We start from the raw sequence: 13,398 nt of genomic DNA, 5'->3' as shown, positions 1-13,398 counted from the left end.
GGCACACAGTAGGTGCTCAATGTACTGTTTAATTATCTCAATAGTCAGCTGGATTAGGGCCTCAGCCTTGACAGGGACACCACTCACTAGCTATATGTAAGTTAGCAGAAGACACCCTTGGGGGATATGCAGCCCTGACGAGTTAAAAAGGTGGCCTGGGCCAGGCACCTTTGCGCAGTGCACAACCTGCACAACCCTTTTTGGTTGCCTTAAGTAGGTGCTTGATGATTACCTGTTGAAGGAGTTAAGGAATTAATGACAAAAATGCGGAGATTTTTACCTTTGAGTAAACTGAGGTCTCCCTGAGGCCGAACTCTAGTGAAGGTAAAAGCCCTACTCCAGCCGTCTAGAGTGTCAACAATCTCCTTCCGGGGAGAGTCCCGCCTCCCTCCCTACAGCGGAGGAACTAGTGAAGCGGCCTCAGAGTGGCCCGCGCCGAGGTGAAGACTACGTTAGGTGAACGCCCTCTTCTTCCCGGAAAGCAAAGGGAAGCGGTGGGACCCTGCTGCTGAGCCGCCGATTACCTGGAGGAGAAGACAGGTTGAGGCTACGAGGTCGGGGGAGCCCGTCGCGCGACCCCCGGCACTGCGGAGCCCAAGACCCCCGCCGGGTAGCTGCGGTAGAAGCGGGCTGCGGGCTTAGGGAAGGCGGTGGGCGGGGAGAAGGCGGGGGGCGGGGAGAAGGCGGGGCGGGGCGGGGCGGGGGGCGGGGCGAAGCGGTGGGCGCGGCCCCGAAGCCCGAGGGGGCGGTCCGAGCGCGCGCGTGACACGGGGCGGGGCGGGGCGACAGTGGACAGCGCCGCGGAGGCCGGAGGCTCCAGACCGACGCGGAGGTCCGGTCCCGCCGGGCGTCCCGCCCCGCGTCCAGGTCGCGGCCCAGCTTGGGGAACGGGCGCGGGGGGGGGACAGGCGGGGGAAGGGCTGGGTGTCCTACACCCGAGGGCGGGGGTGGCGGACGGGGGGCGGGGCGTTAATTGAGCCGGCGGCGCTGTCCACCGCGGGCCTGCGGGGCCGCCGGGTAGGGACCCGGGCTGCGCGCGGTGCGCTCGAGACCAGATCCCACGCGGCCAGGCCCTGGCTCAGACTCCGGGAAGTGCTGCCTGGGAGCGACACCCTGGCCACAGCTCGCTGGTGGCGCCCCAGCCCAGGGCCGATCTGGGACCTCCCGGCACACGCACGCCCGCCGGTCCTGGGACGGGCCAAACTTTCCCAAGCCTCAGCTTCTGCTCTTGAACCGTGCTTACAGGGGTCGTTGAGAAGGCCGCGACTCGGGCCGGGCACGTGGGAAGTACAGGAACACCCCCCCCCCGAGGGTGGGGGAACCTCACCCCATGCCCCATTCGTACGCAGTCGGGCTTCGCCCTAGACCCACGAACGCCAGAAACTAAGGGAGGGGGTGCGACGAATAACGTGCGACCAGAGTCAGAGACCAGACTCTGGACTCCTGGGTGAGGAGCTCTTTGTACCTAAGTCGCCTCTGACTCCCACCCAGCGACTTTTATTTGGCCTAGACGGTGCTTTTAGAAGTTGCCAACATTTAAAAACCGATAGGTTTCATATTTTCGAAACTGCTTATGTAAAGTTCCTTCTGAAAAAGCAGAAGACCTAGCCACATGGAGTTTTTCCCATCATAGCATTTTTTGCACAAGGTACAAGTACCGTATTTATTGTTCTCTCCCGTGAGGACACGTTCCTGTCTGGGCCCGAGCCACGGTGTGCGTCTGCTCTCGTTTTTGCTGGGATGGTAGCTTTGAGAAGTCTGTGGGAGGATTCTTTGGTCAATTCTCTATGGAAAATGAGAAGCCTCCTCAGAGACTCTACCTGTGGGAGGAGAATAATCTCTCCCTCTCCCACCTGTGAGCAGATAAGGCCCATCTGAGTGACAGGGGCTGGCCTTCCCTCCCCCCCCCCAACCTGGTGGGGGAAGGGGACTTAGAGATCTCAACAGCCAGGCAAGATTCAGGCCAGGGTAGTGGCACTGTAAATTTTCCAAAACCCTTGTGCCATTCAGGTGTAGAGGGAGGAAGGTGTTCTCCGGAGCCACTGACTACTACTGACGAGCGTTTTTGCTCTAATGATAGAGAAGTAATGATGCCTGCCCAGTGCTAAAGGCTTGCCTTGTGCTAACTCAGACCTCCCGGCCCTGCTGAGGCTGGGACGGTCATTCACTCCTCTTAAGGCTCCCCAGCTAGCCACTGCAGGCCAGGATTAAACCCCCGGGCGGTCTTGCTCAGGGCCCCTCAATCGGCTTTGCAGTTTCTGAGCATTTCAAGGTGGGTCCTGACCTGATGCCCCAACCAGGATGGAAAGGCAGGTCCTCCTCGCTGCGGTGTCTTATCACATCTGGCTTCCAGGCCAACGTGAGCAGTTTGGGGAGGAGAAGTTGGTTTTAGCAACTAGCCCCACCACTTAATGAAGCTGTGACACAGAACGTGAAATCTATATTACACCCACAGACGAACAGTGAATTCCCAGCACTAAAATAACCTGACCACACACTTCTGCAGAGCTTGCAGACAGTGGCGTGGCCTTGGCAAGGTCTGCCAGTTCGCTGGGCCCGGCAACTTAAAATAAAGTAATTATTTTTTTAACAGGGCGGCGGGGGGGGGGAGTAGGGGAGGGATGGGTGCGGGGTGGGGGGGGGAGGTCAGGAGAGGGCCTCTTTAAATATTAGCCCCTGAAGTCTTTGTTAATATTTTTATTACACTCTTTCAAATGTGTGTAACGTGTGTGAGTGCTCCGTATTCTGACGGCCCACTGTGTACCCGAAGAATGCCTGACCCCTCTTGTTTCACAAAAGAAAAAGGATGAAGAGCCCCTGGCCCAGGTCCCTGGAAATCTGAAGGGTCCACCTCCTTGGTCAGGGCTCATAAACACTGTTGCCCCCTACAGGCCTGTGGGCGCCCCCCCTGCCTCCCACCCCCCGCCAGCCATGGCTCTGGTCAACATCAACGAGCTGCCCGAGAACATTCTGCTGGAGCTGTTCACGCACGTGCCCGCCCGCCAGCTGCTACTGCGCTGTCGCCTGGTCTGCAGCCTCTGGAGAGACCTCATTGACCTGGTGTCCCTGTGGAAGCGCAAGTGCCTGCGGGAGGGCTTCATCACCGAGGACTGGGACCAGCCCGTGGCTGACTGGAAGGTCTTCTACTTCCTGTGCAGCCTCCGCCGGAATCTCCTGCGGAACCCATGTGCGGAAGGTGGGCCGGGGGCTGCCCTGGGGCTGGCTCCCCACCTTTCCTGAAACCCAGGGCCTTTGCACCTGCGATTCCCGCACTATCTGGAATGTTCTCTCTCACAGCCCTGACACCTATACCACTCGCCCTTGGTTTCTCCTTGTTCTTCGGGTCTCCGTTCAGACCTCTGGCCCGGTCCCCCTGCTCCCCCACCTTCATCCCGTCTGTGCCGTTTTGTTCCTCCGTAGCGCTTTCCTAACCTGTAATTGTGTTTTTTCTTGTGGCTTTGGTTTTTTGTTTTGTTTTTTCTCTGCTACAAACTTCAAGGTCCAGGGGCCTAATGGGTCTTGGTCACTGCTCCACCAACACGAGTGTCCACAGTGATGCCTTCACATAGTGCTTGAAAAACGTTTACTGAATGAACAAACTGCACGTTCAGCTTTCCCTCTCTTGCTCCATCTAAGCCGCGTGACTCATATGGCGGGCGCCCTCCGTGCTGGGCCCTGGACTTCACTGGGCTCAGGGCTTCACAAATGTCCTTATCCTCCCGTTGCCCCCATTGCCCAGAGGAAGGAAAGGATTTTCAGAGGTGACTGTAATCACATCATTTGAGGGCCCTGTTTAACTTACTAGGTTCTCTTGTACTTGCCAGGGTCTTTTTCCTTCACTGAACACCTACTGCATACCACGCAGCAGGCTTCTTGCGGGGGCTAGGGCAGTAATTAATGGTCTGTACATAGTTTGTACACTTAGAATCCCCGTCGTGTCGGTTTTCTCTCTTGAGCCTCAAGAGGACCCCGGGAGTTAACCAAATAAGTAGGGTTGGCTCCATTTTATGGGTGGGGAGCGTTAGGCCCCACAGTGAGGATCCTGCCCTGAAACTGCCCCGTTGCCGGGGCCTGGTCCCGACCGATGAAGGCCCTCAGGCCCCTCTCGGAGTCCCCATAGACCATGGCTCAGACAATCCCTCTGCCTGCCCCAGATGCCGCTCAGAAGCTGCCTCGCCGGGCCGCCAGCTCAGCTCACACAGCTCCATGGAGCCCGGCGGCAGCCCCAACTTACACTGGGCTGTGGGCCGGCAGCCGGCAGCCCGGCCTCGCTTGGACCTCCTTGAGCCTGAGCTCAGCACGGCCTCTCCTGGATTTCTGTGGTGGTCCTCTGCTTCTCTCCGGGCAGGCCCCACGGCACCTGGGGAATATGTGCGGGCTCCTAGTAGACGGAACAATTTGGAAAAGTTCCCTTGGTGATTGTTCTGGAAAGCCTTGGTAGGGAAACACTGCTGGGTGTAAGGTCCTCTCGGTTCAGCGTGGAGGAGGAGACCAGAACCTGCCAAGCCAGCCTGGTGGGGATCGCAAATACGGGGTCGCTACGTGCCTCCAGCACCGAGGATGGCCATCTTCATGGTTCTCCCTCCCACCCTGGGCAGAGCGGCTCCAAGCTGGCACGGCAGCAAACCCAGAAAATCGATCCGTGGGCCCCCCGGGATCTCAGTTACATAGTTAGGGTGTCAGGGGAAATGTGAGTCATCCCGTAAGTGGTCTGCATTGGGACAAACGGACATTAGTCATTGAACAGAAGTGTTATCATAGGCCCTTCACAACTTCCTGTTTTGAGAACTGAAACTTTGGTATTTCCCCGAACCCCCCAGCAACACCAGAGGGAGAAAAGGCTAGTTTAGAACTCCTGGTAATACTTTTTTTCCCCCCCTCCAGCCTCATGTTAGGAGTCAAACCAGTCAGGGACGAAGTGGGAGAGAGAAGGTCCCAGATCAGAGCTGATGTGGTGAGGACAGGTGGAGATGCGTTGGAGGAAGGGCACTGTGTAGGGGTGCTTCGAGGCACAGTTGGGGTGCACACTTGAGACGGGAGCCTGAGCAGGCCACGCCTTAACCCCCCTCCCTCCCTGGCGCAGGTGGGCAGGACCGGACGAAACATTTACACAGGGGATCTGACCTTGGCTTCTGTTTTTCCCTAGAGGATCTGACTTCCTGGCAAATTGACTCCAATGGGGGAGACAAATGGAGGGTAGAGAGCCTCCCTGGAGACCATGGGACAGATTTTCCAGACTCCAAAGTCAGGAAGTACTTTGTCACATCTTTTGGGTAAGATTAACAACCGAGCTGGCAGTGTCGAGAGGGAAAAGGGTCAGGACCCCTTTTGCCAAATCTCAGGCCTAAGTGAGGCCCCCCCCCCCCCCCGTGCAGCTGGAGGAAGGCAGTTCCCAGACGGGCTCAGAGTCCCACTTTCCTAGAGCAGGAGTACTCAGCGGCCACGATGAACAGCCGTGGAGGGTGGAGACCAGTACGGGGGCCTGGGAGCCACTGGGTGACTAGGGTTGAGGCAGAGATGCCTGTAGGTTCCTCATCTAGGGACAGGGGTTCCTGGAGGTGCCCTCGTTGGGGCCCTTGAACTAGATCACATGCCCCCTAGGCACAACTGGGTCAGGGCCCCTGCGTGTTTCTCCTAGACCAGCCACAGCCAGAGGCAGCGGTCCTGCAGCAGTCTGGGGACTGTGCTGGGTCCTGGCCATGCAAAGCACACCTGGGAACATAAGCCTTTCCTTTTGCTCCCCAGGATGTGCCTCAAGTCCCAGCTGGTGGACCTCAAGGCCGAGGGCTACTGGGAGGACCTGCTAGACACGTTCCGGCCTGAAATCGAGGTTAAGGACTGGTGAGTGGGGCTCGGGCCACGCTCCGCAGCCTTCCCTCTTCTCTTCCTGAGGCTACCTAGAGGCAGCGCCCACTCTTTGCCCAGCGGTGTCCCAGGGTAGGCGCTGCCCCGGGAGCCAGCACTTGCTCATTCCACACCTCCTGACCTTCCTGCCACAGTGCATCAGCAGATGCTAATTCCACTTTACAGATGGGGAGACCGAGGCCTACCCACAAGCTGTCACAGACAGGTACTAGAGCATCAGAGGCAGCACAACGCAGCCTCCCTGGACCTCGCTCCCTTCCCTTCCATCCCGTCTGCCTCCCCGGCCCCTTCTCTGGGCTTCCCTCAGCTCTTTCCCAGGCTCCTGCTCTGTGCCCAGAGCTGTGCAAGGCTCTGGCTTGGCCCACAGCGGAAGCAGGACCCCAGTGCCAGCCAGGGCCACCACTCTAAGGGTGTGGGGGGTGGTACTGAGGAACGTGCGGAGGGGTGGACAGCAGGGCCAAGCAGAGGGTGAGCTCTGCCAGCTCCCATCGCACAGGCCGCCCCTTGGATCTCCCATTGAATCCCCACTCTGAGCCATGATAACATTCAGATGGCTCAGCTCCCACAACCCAGGCCTTTATCTCTGTAGAGAGCCTTTTCATGTGTTAAGGGAACGTCTTCACTGGGCACCCAAAAGGGTTGCCACTTTGCTCTGATATGGCCCCGCACAGAGAGACTGCAGACCCCAGGGGCATAGGAGGTCCCAGAGAGCAGTGAAACCAGCTGGGCCTCGGGCTCCAGTCTGTGGGTCTGCTGCCTGCCCTCCTCCAAGGCCACCTTCTGTCTGGGGGTGCACAGTGCTGAGCCCCACCTGCCCCTAGGTTCGCTGCCAGAGCCGACTGTGGCTGCACGTATCGCATTCGAGTGCAGCTGGTCTCAGAAAACTACATCGTTCTGGCCTCCTTCGAGCCCCCGCCTGTGACCATTGATCAGTGGAACAATGCCGAGTGGACAGAGGTGAGGCCTTACCTGCTTGGCCCTCACCACCCCCTTCTCAGAGCCCCTGCCTTCCAGCTCGGGGGGCTGTTCCCTGCGGGACCTGCCACCTCCCCTTCCCCTCTCCAGCGGAGTGATCACCCCATCTTTCCCCTCCCCAGTCCTGGTGATCTCTTCTTCCTCTTCCTTCCTCCCAGGTCTCCCACACTTTCTCGGATTACCCATCAGGGGTCCGCCACATCCTCTTCCAGCACGGGGGCAAGGACACCCAGTTCTGGGCAGGCTGGTACGGGCCCCGTGTCACCAACAGCAGCATCATCATCAGCCCTAAGATGACTAGGGACCGGGGCCCCTCCACGGCTCAGCCTGAGACCCTGTAGGGGCAGGAGAAGGCTGCCCACCTGCCCTCGTCACTTCATCTCCAAGGGCCCTTCTGACAGTCTGACATCCGCTCTCTGGGCCAGTCGACTTCCGGAGGTCCCCTCCAGCTGAGCCTGTAGTGGGCACTGAGGGCCCCTACCCTGGGAGCTCCTACCCCAGTTCCAACCTTGGGCAAACCCAGCAGTTTGTGGCAACTCCCTGTCATATACTCTGACATTTCATGACAATAAATGTTTTCAGTAAAACCAGCCTGGGGTGGGGTCTAGTGGCGGAAGCCCTGGTTGCTTCGGTGGAGAAGCTGCCCCTCCTCCCAGGGCAGTTCGGCTGCTCCTGTCCCTCCCACTCCAGGTAGTGACGGCCCAGCTCAGCCCTTGGGGCCCTTTATTGAAACAACTCACAGCACAGTATTTGAGACAGACAGTGTTGGCCGGCCAAATCCCAGGAGGCTAAGATCAGAAATCACAGTCCGAGCATCCTTCCCTGCCTTCCCGGGGAGAGTTTCTCCATGAAGGCAAGCAGCCCTGAGCAGCGCCGTGCTGGAGGGTGGGCGGTCCGTACACAAAGGCAATAAGAGCACTTGGAATCTGGGGGGCCCTACAGCACTGCCCTAGTCCGGGGCCCCCGGTGTCCAGCGGTGGGAGCGTCCACGGTGGGGGCAGGCACACCCTCAGCTGCTTTTATGAGCTCGCTCTTCCACGTAGAGCTGCATCTGGTGGACAGGAGTACACAGCCAGGGTCAGGAGGACACCCCGGGCACCGCCTGAGGAAGTCCCACAAGCCCCGGGCAGACAGATCTCTGCCAGGGGCTGGGGTCGTGTGGCGCAGCCACCGGTTAAGAGAAAGGCAGTTTGGAGCCTGACACCAGGCGTTTCCTGGTCATCTCCCACGCACCTTGAGCCATGCAAAAGCCTCTGGCAAGGCCTCAGCACACCTTCCATAAAGCTTACCAGGTCCCCATGCGGCTCACCTTTAAAATGTCTGACGTCATGGTTTTTAGTGGGATCAGCCGGGGGTCGTGCATGTGGACATCCTGCTCGTCTGCCAGGATCCAGGGAAAGTCCTAGGGTGGGGGACCGGGGGATGCTAGACCGTGGCCTGCCCTCACTTCGCGACCCCCTCCCTCTCCAGAGCTGGGGATCCTCAGACTTCGGGGAGCAGCAGAATCACTAGGGAGCTCCCCGCAGGACAGATGCCTAGGCTCCTGAGAGGGCGAGTCTACAGATCCGAGCTGGGCTGGGAACCCAGTGGTTTAACTGGCCTCAGGCACCAATTCGGAATCTGGGGGACAGTGAGAACTGCCACCGAGCTGGCAGCCCCAGGACGTGGCTCCGCCCTCCTCTCCGTGCTGAGTGCCCAGGCTGGGCAATGACAAGCACGTGGCCACCCAGCTGACATACCACAAAAAGCCACCAGCTGCTGGGCACTGCCGTAAGCAAGGTAATGAGCGCGCTGTCAGCGGCACCCCTGCCTGCTCTAGTTTTCAGGGCCTCCTGGCTGTGTCTTCCTGCCTACCTTCCCCAGCGCATCTCATCTCACCTTGATGACCTGAATCTTCTCCATGTTCCGCGTGGCAGCTTCTCTCGTGTGCACTAAGACGGTGAAGGTACAGCCTAAAGAGGCAAGAGTTTGGTCAGGGCCGGGCCACCTCATGCCTGCCACTGGGCACAGCCTCTTCCCACCTCCCCAGCTGGCTCGGCAGCCCCCCGGAGAGGAGAAGAGTGGAAACCAAGGACCAGGACAAGACACAGTCAGTAGGGAGCCTGAAGCGGGTGGAAATCAGGGTAGCTTCCTGGAGGAGGTAGACTCTCAGAGAAGTTCTAAACGGCAGGAAGGAAGAGAGGCAGCTTGCTGCAGCCAAGCAGGGACCTGAGAACACAGACCAAGCCAAGGGAGCCCTGGCCGTGCCTGAGGACGGGGGCGTGGGGGTGAGCACACCTGGGGGGTTGTGGTCCAGGACAGCGTCACATACGCTGATCTTCAGGATGAAGGCTCGGAGCAGCTGCTCCACATGAGACAGCAGGGAGTCTGAGCTGGCAGGAGAAAAGGAGGGTCTCCCATCACCCTGGCGCCCCCTCCCACCAGCAGGCAGTCAACCCAGGGAGCAGGCCTGGGGGCCCAGAGCCCCTCTCTGCTTCTGAGTGTGTTGGTTTCTAAGGGCCTGGCTACTTATCTTGTCTACACGGTTAAAACCATCTGAAAACCAATGTCAAGTGCCATCCCAAACTAAGTCCAAATGGGCCCCAGGGAGCCCCAGGAGGTCGTTCTAATATGCAGCCCAGTCTGAGAACAAGGACACAGCCCAAGCCTGTTCATACCCCAGGACACCAAGCCAGGAAGGGAGAGGGATTGCCCGAGCCTACACCTTGCCCCAGGAAGCCAGCAGCTGACCAGCTAGCACCCTTGCCCAAGGCCAGCCTCTGGTTGCCTAAAGACTGGACACTTGACTGGGAAGGCAGAAAACTGGGTCTGTGTCCTAACTCTGTCACCATTTGGGTGACCCTGGGTAGCTCATGTCATCTCTCCGGTCCTTATCCATCTGGAACATCAGGTTGGGACTAGCCCTTCAGCAACACTATGATATTCCAGGTGTGGACATCATAGAGGTTACATGGAGAGAGCCCTGAGCTGTGGCTCAGCTGCTAACAGGACTTGGGGTGGTGCACCTTGCCAATCCTCTCTTTGCCAAGCTTCCTGGAGGAGGTGGGCTCTCAGAGGGGTTCTAAAAGGCAGGAAGGAAAGAGGCAGCTTGGTGCAGGCAAGGAGGGACCTGAGCACGCAGACCAAGCCAAGGAATTCAGGGGCTGCCTAAAGCGGTGAGCGTGAGGCCTGTTTCTAGAGACTTCACAGCAGTCTCCGGGAGACCAGGGAGAAGCAGCTTACCTGATGGACAGCAGTGGCGGCTGGGTGATTTCAAACACGAATTTCTCCACTGGGCGGTGCTCTTTGTCCAAAATCACCACCACCACCTTCTCCACATCATTCTGCAAGGACAGGAATCCCCTATTCCAGAACCGGGTAACCCACCACTACCACCACCTCCCCGCCCCAGGAAGGATGGGAAGGACCCACGCGCAGCCCTGCTCAGCTTCTAGGCTGAGAGTCCCTGAGAGCCCAGAATGAGGTTTGAAAAGTTCAAGTAGGCACACTGCCTGACATGAGTGGTACAGACTGAGACAGGAGAGGATGCCTGGGCCTTAATGGGGCTACATCTCAGAGAGAAGGAGGAAACTCTGAGGGGCCAAGCCCAGACAGAACTTAGGGGTGGAAAGAGAAACAGACGTGGGCTCTGGGGCAGTCAGGCCCCAATCAGCCAACTCCACTCACCAGGGCTCTCAGGCCCCAGCACACAGATTGTGGCTCATGTGTCCTAACATCTGTCCCTGGGCAGGGGTGGTCTCCAGGGTACAGGAGACAGGCTTTAGGGTGTGGAGTCATGGGGACCCTGCACGGTCCTAGCATCACCCCATCCTGGAGCACTGGAGGAACAGACTGGGGGTAGAGGTGGGCTGGGGGACTCAGTACCCTCACCTTCTCCAGGAGTGGCTTGACACAGTGCAAGGTGTCCTGGATATACTGGTTCAGCTCCGGGTGGCAGGACATCTACGCACAACCCCATGATGGCTCGTGAGGCCCGAAGCACCAACAGGAAACCACCCAACACCCCTCCAGGAGCCCAGGGAGAGAGGCCGGCAGCTCCCTAGGGCTCCGCACCCAAGACACTGACTTCCCATCATGGGGCTAAGAACTGTGAATTATCCAGAGAGAGGGAGAAGTTAGAAGAATTCAGTCCCAACATCAGCACTCAATATAGCATTGGGGGTTTCTAATGGGTCCGTGGGCTCCTCCAGGGGCTGAGAAGTCCCTAAATTGTGTGTATTTGGGCATACAAGCATTTTTCCCATGAAATCGAAAAATTTAATCAGCTTTCAAAAAATTGAGAATCTGGAACTAAGAGCTATGTGGCCTCAGGTAAATCACTTAGTTTCTCTGAGCTTGACTTACTTCATCTGTACAAGATCTCATAAAGACAAAGTGAAGAGTGGATAAGCATCCAGTACACAGCAGGTGCCCAATAAATGCTATTCTGTTTTCATTGTACATCCTTCAAGCCTCCACCACCTTCCAGTATCGGCTCATCCATTTATTTAACGTTTACTAAGTGCCTTCTAAGGGGCCAGCACTTCTAGAGTGGGGAGAGGGGAGCACATACTTACTGCTTTGTCTGCTTTTTGGACCTGAGAACCCACTACAATGAAGGCCAAAGGAAAGCACCTGAGATTTCTAGGAATCACCTCCCCAAAGCAACCATTCATTCATCAACCTCAGGAGCTCTTTTAAATACAACCATGCCCCAGGGGCAATTCTGATCCCAGGGCCTGGTCCCTAACTTCAGGCAAGGGGAACTCCAAGTTCAGAGGGGACGAAAAAGAAAGTTACTGCAGTAGGAGTGAGAGGCTGTCAGCCTATCAACTGGGAACTAGAAGGCAAGGCCAGGGGCATCTGGGTGGTTCAGTGGGTTAAACCTCTGTCTTTGGCTCAGGTCATGGTCTCAGGGTCCTGGGATCGAGCCCCGCATGGGGCTTGGCAGCAGGGAGCCTGCTTCCCGACCCCTCTCTGCCTGCTGCTCTGCTCTTGTGATCTCTCTCTCTGCCAAATAAATAAAATAAAATCTTCAAAAAAAAAAAGAAGGCAAGGCCAGCCTGCTGGTGAGTGTGGTGGGGGAAGGGGCCTGAGCCTGTGAGCAGAGGATAGTTCAAAAATCCACCCTCCAGGGACGCCTGGGTGGCTCAGTTGGTTAAGTGGTTAAGCATCTGCCTTTGGCTCAGGTAATGACCCCAGGATCCTGTGATAGAGTCCCACACCGGGCTCCTTGTTCCTTGCTCAGCAGGGAGCCTGCTTCTCCCTCGGCCTGCTGCTCCCTGTGCTTGTGCTCACTCTCTCAATCTCTCTGACAAATAAATAAATAAAATCTTTAAAAAAAAAAAATCCACCCTCTACCCACCCTGTGGTGACCCAGTGGCCCCTGCCCCGATGCGGGGCGGAGGCGGGGGGACGGGAGGAGGACGCTCACCTGGACAGGCACGTTGTACTTCTTACGCTTCTGGAAGATACCCACCGGGTAGACCTCGCGCACGTAGAGGATGAGGTGCACAGCTACCTCCAGGAACTCGCAGAGCACGTCGGCCACCACTGCCAGGGGACAGAAGCCGGTGAGCTGGGAAAGCCCGCCCTCCCTCGCCCCCCACCCCGAGTCCACAGGCCCCGCCTCCCTACCTTGACCAAAGTTGAGGTCCTGGCGCGTGAGCGTGGTCATCCTTACCGCCACCTAGGGAGTGCGGCAGGAGTGGGGGCTAGTTCCAAGGGGCAGGGAGCCGCAGGGTCCGCCGGCCTCCACCGCCCCTCCCCTCCATCTGGGGGGACTGGGGCAGGGCGCTCCCCCTTCACACAAAATCAGGGCCGCTAGAATGGACCCTCCCCCCACGCTGGCGTCCCAGCTCGGGGACATCAGCTGCGCCCGATCGCCCTGCTGCCTCGGTGGGCAGAAAAGGCCAGAGCTGGGCGCATGGCCACAGAGGGAACGGCGGGTTGCGCAGGCCCGCGAGCGCAAAATGGGACGCGCGGAGAGCGAAACTAGGCTGGAATAAGACTCCCCAGGCTCTGCCTGGCCGGAAACCTCTCCCGAGGGAGCCCCGCCCCCGCCCCTCCCCTTCCCCGGTACCGGTTCCGGCTTCGGGGCCCGGCTGCGGGCCCGGGCCCGGCGCGGGAAACCAGCGACCCGACCACTCGCGCCTCGGGCTCAACCAGCGGCCTGGAAGCAGCTCCGTGACGTCCGCTCGGCGCTCGGGCAGGTCCTAGTGACCGCCTCCGGCCACGCCCACTTTCCCGCGCAGCCAACCGTGGGGGCGGGAGGGAGGAGCGGTCGGGGGCGGGGCCTAGGAGGGGCGGGGCCTAGGAGGGGCGGGGCCGGCCTTGGCGCCAAGGTCCCCCGGTCGCGCCGCCTCCCTTCTGTTTGGGGTGGGCGCGAGAAAAGACAGCTTTGCAGATCGCTAAGCATTTTGCTCCCTAGGCCATCTTTCTCTCTTTGGGAAGCTCTGAGAGGGGGCGGATAGGTGGTGCTGGTGAGAACCAGGTGGAGGGCACAGCGGGGGACTAAGACAGCGACATCTACTGCTAGCTCCAGAGTCACCATCCCCGGACCTCAGCTGCCCAACCGAA

At 58.8% G+C, this 13,398-nt stretch overlaps 2 protein-coding genes across 7 annotated transcripts; one reads left to right on the top strand and one right to left on the bottom strand.

Annotated features, from left to right (window-relative positions):
- The first annotated feature begins 390 nt into the window (after positions 1 to 390).
- Positions 391 to 7,431, top strand: FBXO6 (F-box protein 6). 4 transcript variants are annotated; one of them, XM_080802863.1, is made up of 6 exons: positions 391 to 554; positions 2,892 to 3,196; positions 5,147 to 5,273; positions 5,746 to 5,841; positions 6,687 to 6,822; positions 6,999 to 7,431. In XM_080802863.1, exons 2-6 carry the CDS (start codon positions 2,932 to 2,934, stop codon positions 7,179 to 7,181), a joined length of 807 nt encoding a protein of 268 aa, XP_080658989.1. In that variant the 5' UTR covers positions 391 to 554; positions 2,892 to 2,931; the 3' UTR covers positions 7,182 to 7,431. The 4 variants fall into 4 exon arrangements, with proteins under 4 accessions (XP_080658989.1, XP_080658987.1, XP_080658988.1 ...); XM_080802861.1 differs by having other exon boundaries at positions 423 to 610; XM_080802862.1 differs by having other exon boundaries at positions 423 to 619.
- A 116-nt stretch (positions 7,432 to 7,547) lies between these two features.
- MAD2L2 (mitotic arrest deficient 2 like 2) lies at positions 7,548 to 13,026 on the bottom strand. Of its 3 annotated transcripts, XM_080802853.1 has the most exons (9): positions 12,902 to 13,026; positions 12,457 to 12,508; positions 12,254 to 12,372; positions 10,711 to 10,782; positions 10,063 to 10,163; positions 9,118 to 9,212; positions 8,719 to 8,792; positions 8,150 to 8,242; positions 7,548 to 7,891 (listed from the first exon to the last, which is right to left on the bottom strand). In XM_080802853.1, exons 2-9 carry the CDS (start codon positions 12,494 to 12,496, stop codon positions 7,850 to 7,852), a joined length of 636 nt encoding a protein of 211 aa, XP_080658979.1. In that variant the 5' UTR covers positions 12,497 to 12,508; positions 12,902 to 13,026; the 3' UTR covers positions 7,548 to 7,849. The 3 variants fall into 3 exon arrangements, with proteins under 3 accessions (XP_080658979.1, XP_080658981.1, XP_080658980.1); XM_080802855.1 differs by lacking the exon at positions 9,118 to 9,212; XM_080802854.1 differs by lacking the exon at positions 10,711 to 10,782.
- Between the last annotated feature and the right edge of the window lie 372 nt (positions 13,027 to 13,398).

The sequence above is a fragment of the Martes martes genome (genome assembly GCF_963455335.1).
Source record: "Martes martes genome assembly, chromosome: 4".
NCBI lineage: Eukaryota > Metazoa > Chordata > Mammalia > Carnivora > Mustelidae > Martes > Martes martes.
Note: the sequence above shows the minus strand (reverse complement) of the source record. Positions and strands in the feature narration are given on the sequence as shown.

Bases quoted from the DNA above. Each gene is read 5' to 3' on its own strand.
- MAD2L2 (XM_080802853.1), bottom strand. From the start codon at position 12,496: ATGACCACGCTCACGCGCCAGGACCTCAACTTTGGTCAAG. The intron at 10,783-12,253 runs GTGAGCGTCCTC...GGTTGTGCGTAG, and splicing joins AGTACAACGTGCCTGTCCAG to ATGTCCTGCCACCCGGAGCT. The intron at 8,243-8,718 runs GTGAGATGAGAT...CCCCCACCCTAG, and splicing joins AGAAGATTCAGGTCATCAAG to GACTTTCCCTGGATCCTGGC.
- FBXO6 (XM_080802863.1), top strand. From the start codon at position 2,932: ATGGCTCTGGTCAACATCAACGAGCTGCCCGAGAACATTCTGCTGGAG. The intron at 3,197-5,146 runs GTGGGCCGGGGG...GTTTTTCCCTAG, and splicing joins GCGGAACCCATGTGCGGAAG to AGGATCTGACTTCCTGGCAA. The intron at 6,823-6,998 runs GTGAGGCCTTAC...CCTTCCTCCCAG, and splicing joins ACAATGCCGAGTGGACAGAG to GTCTCCCACACTTTCTCGGA.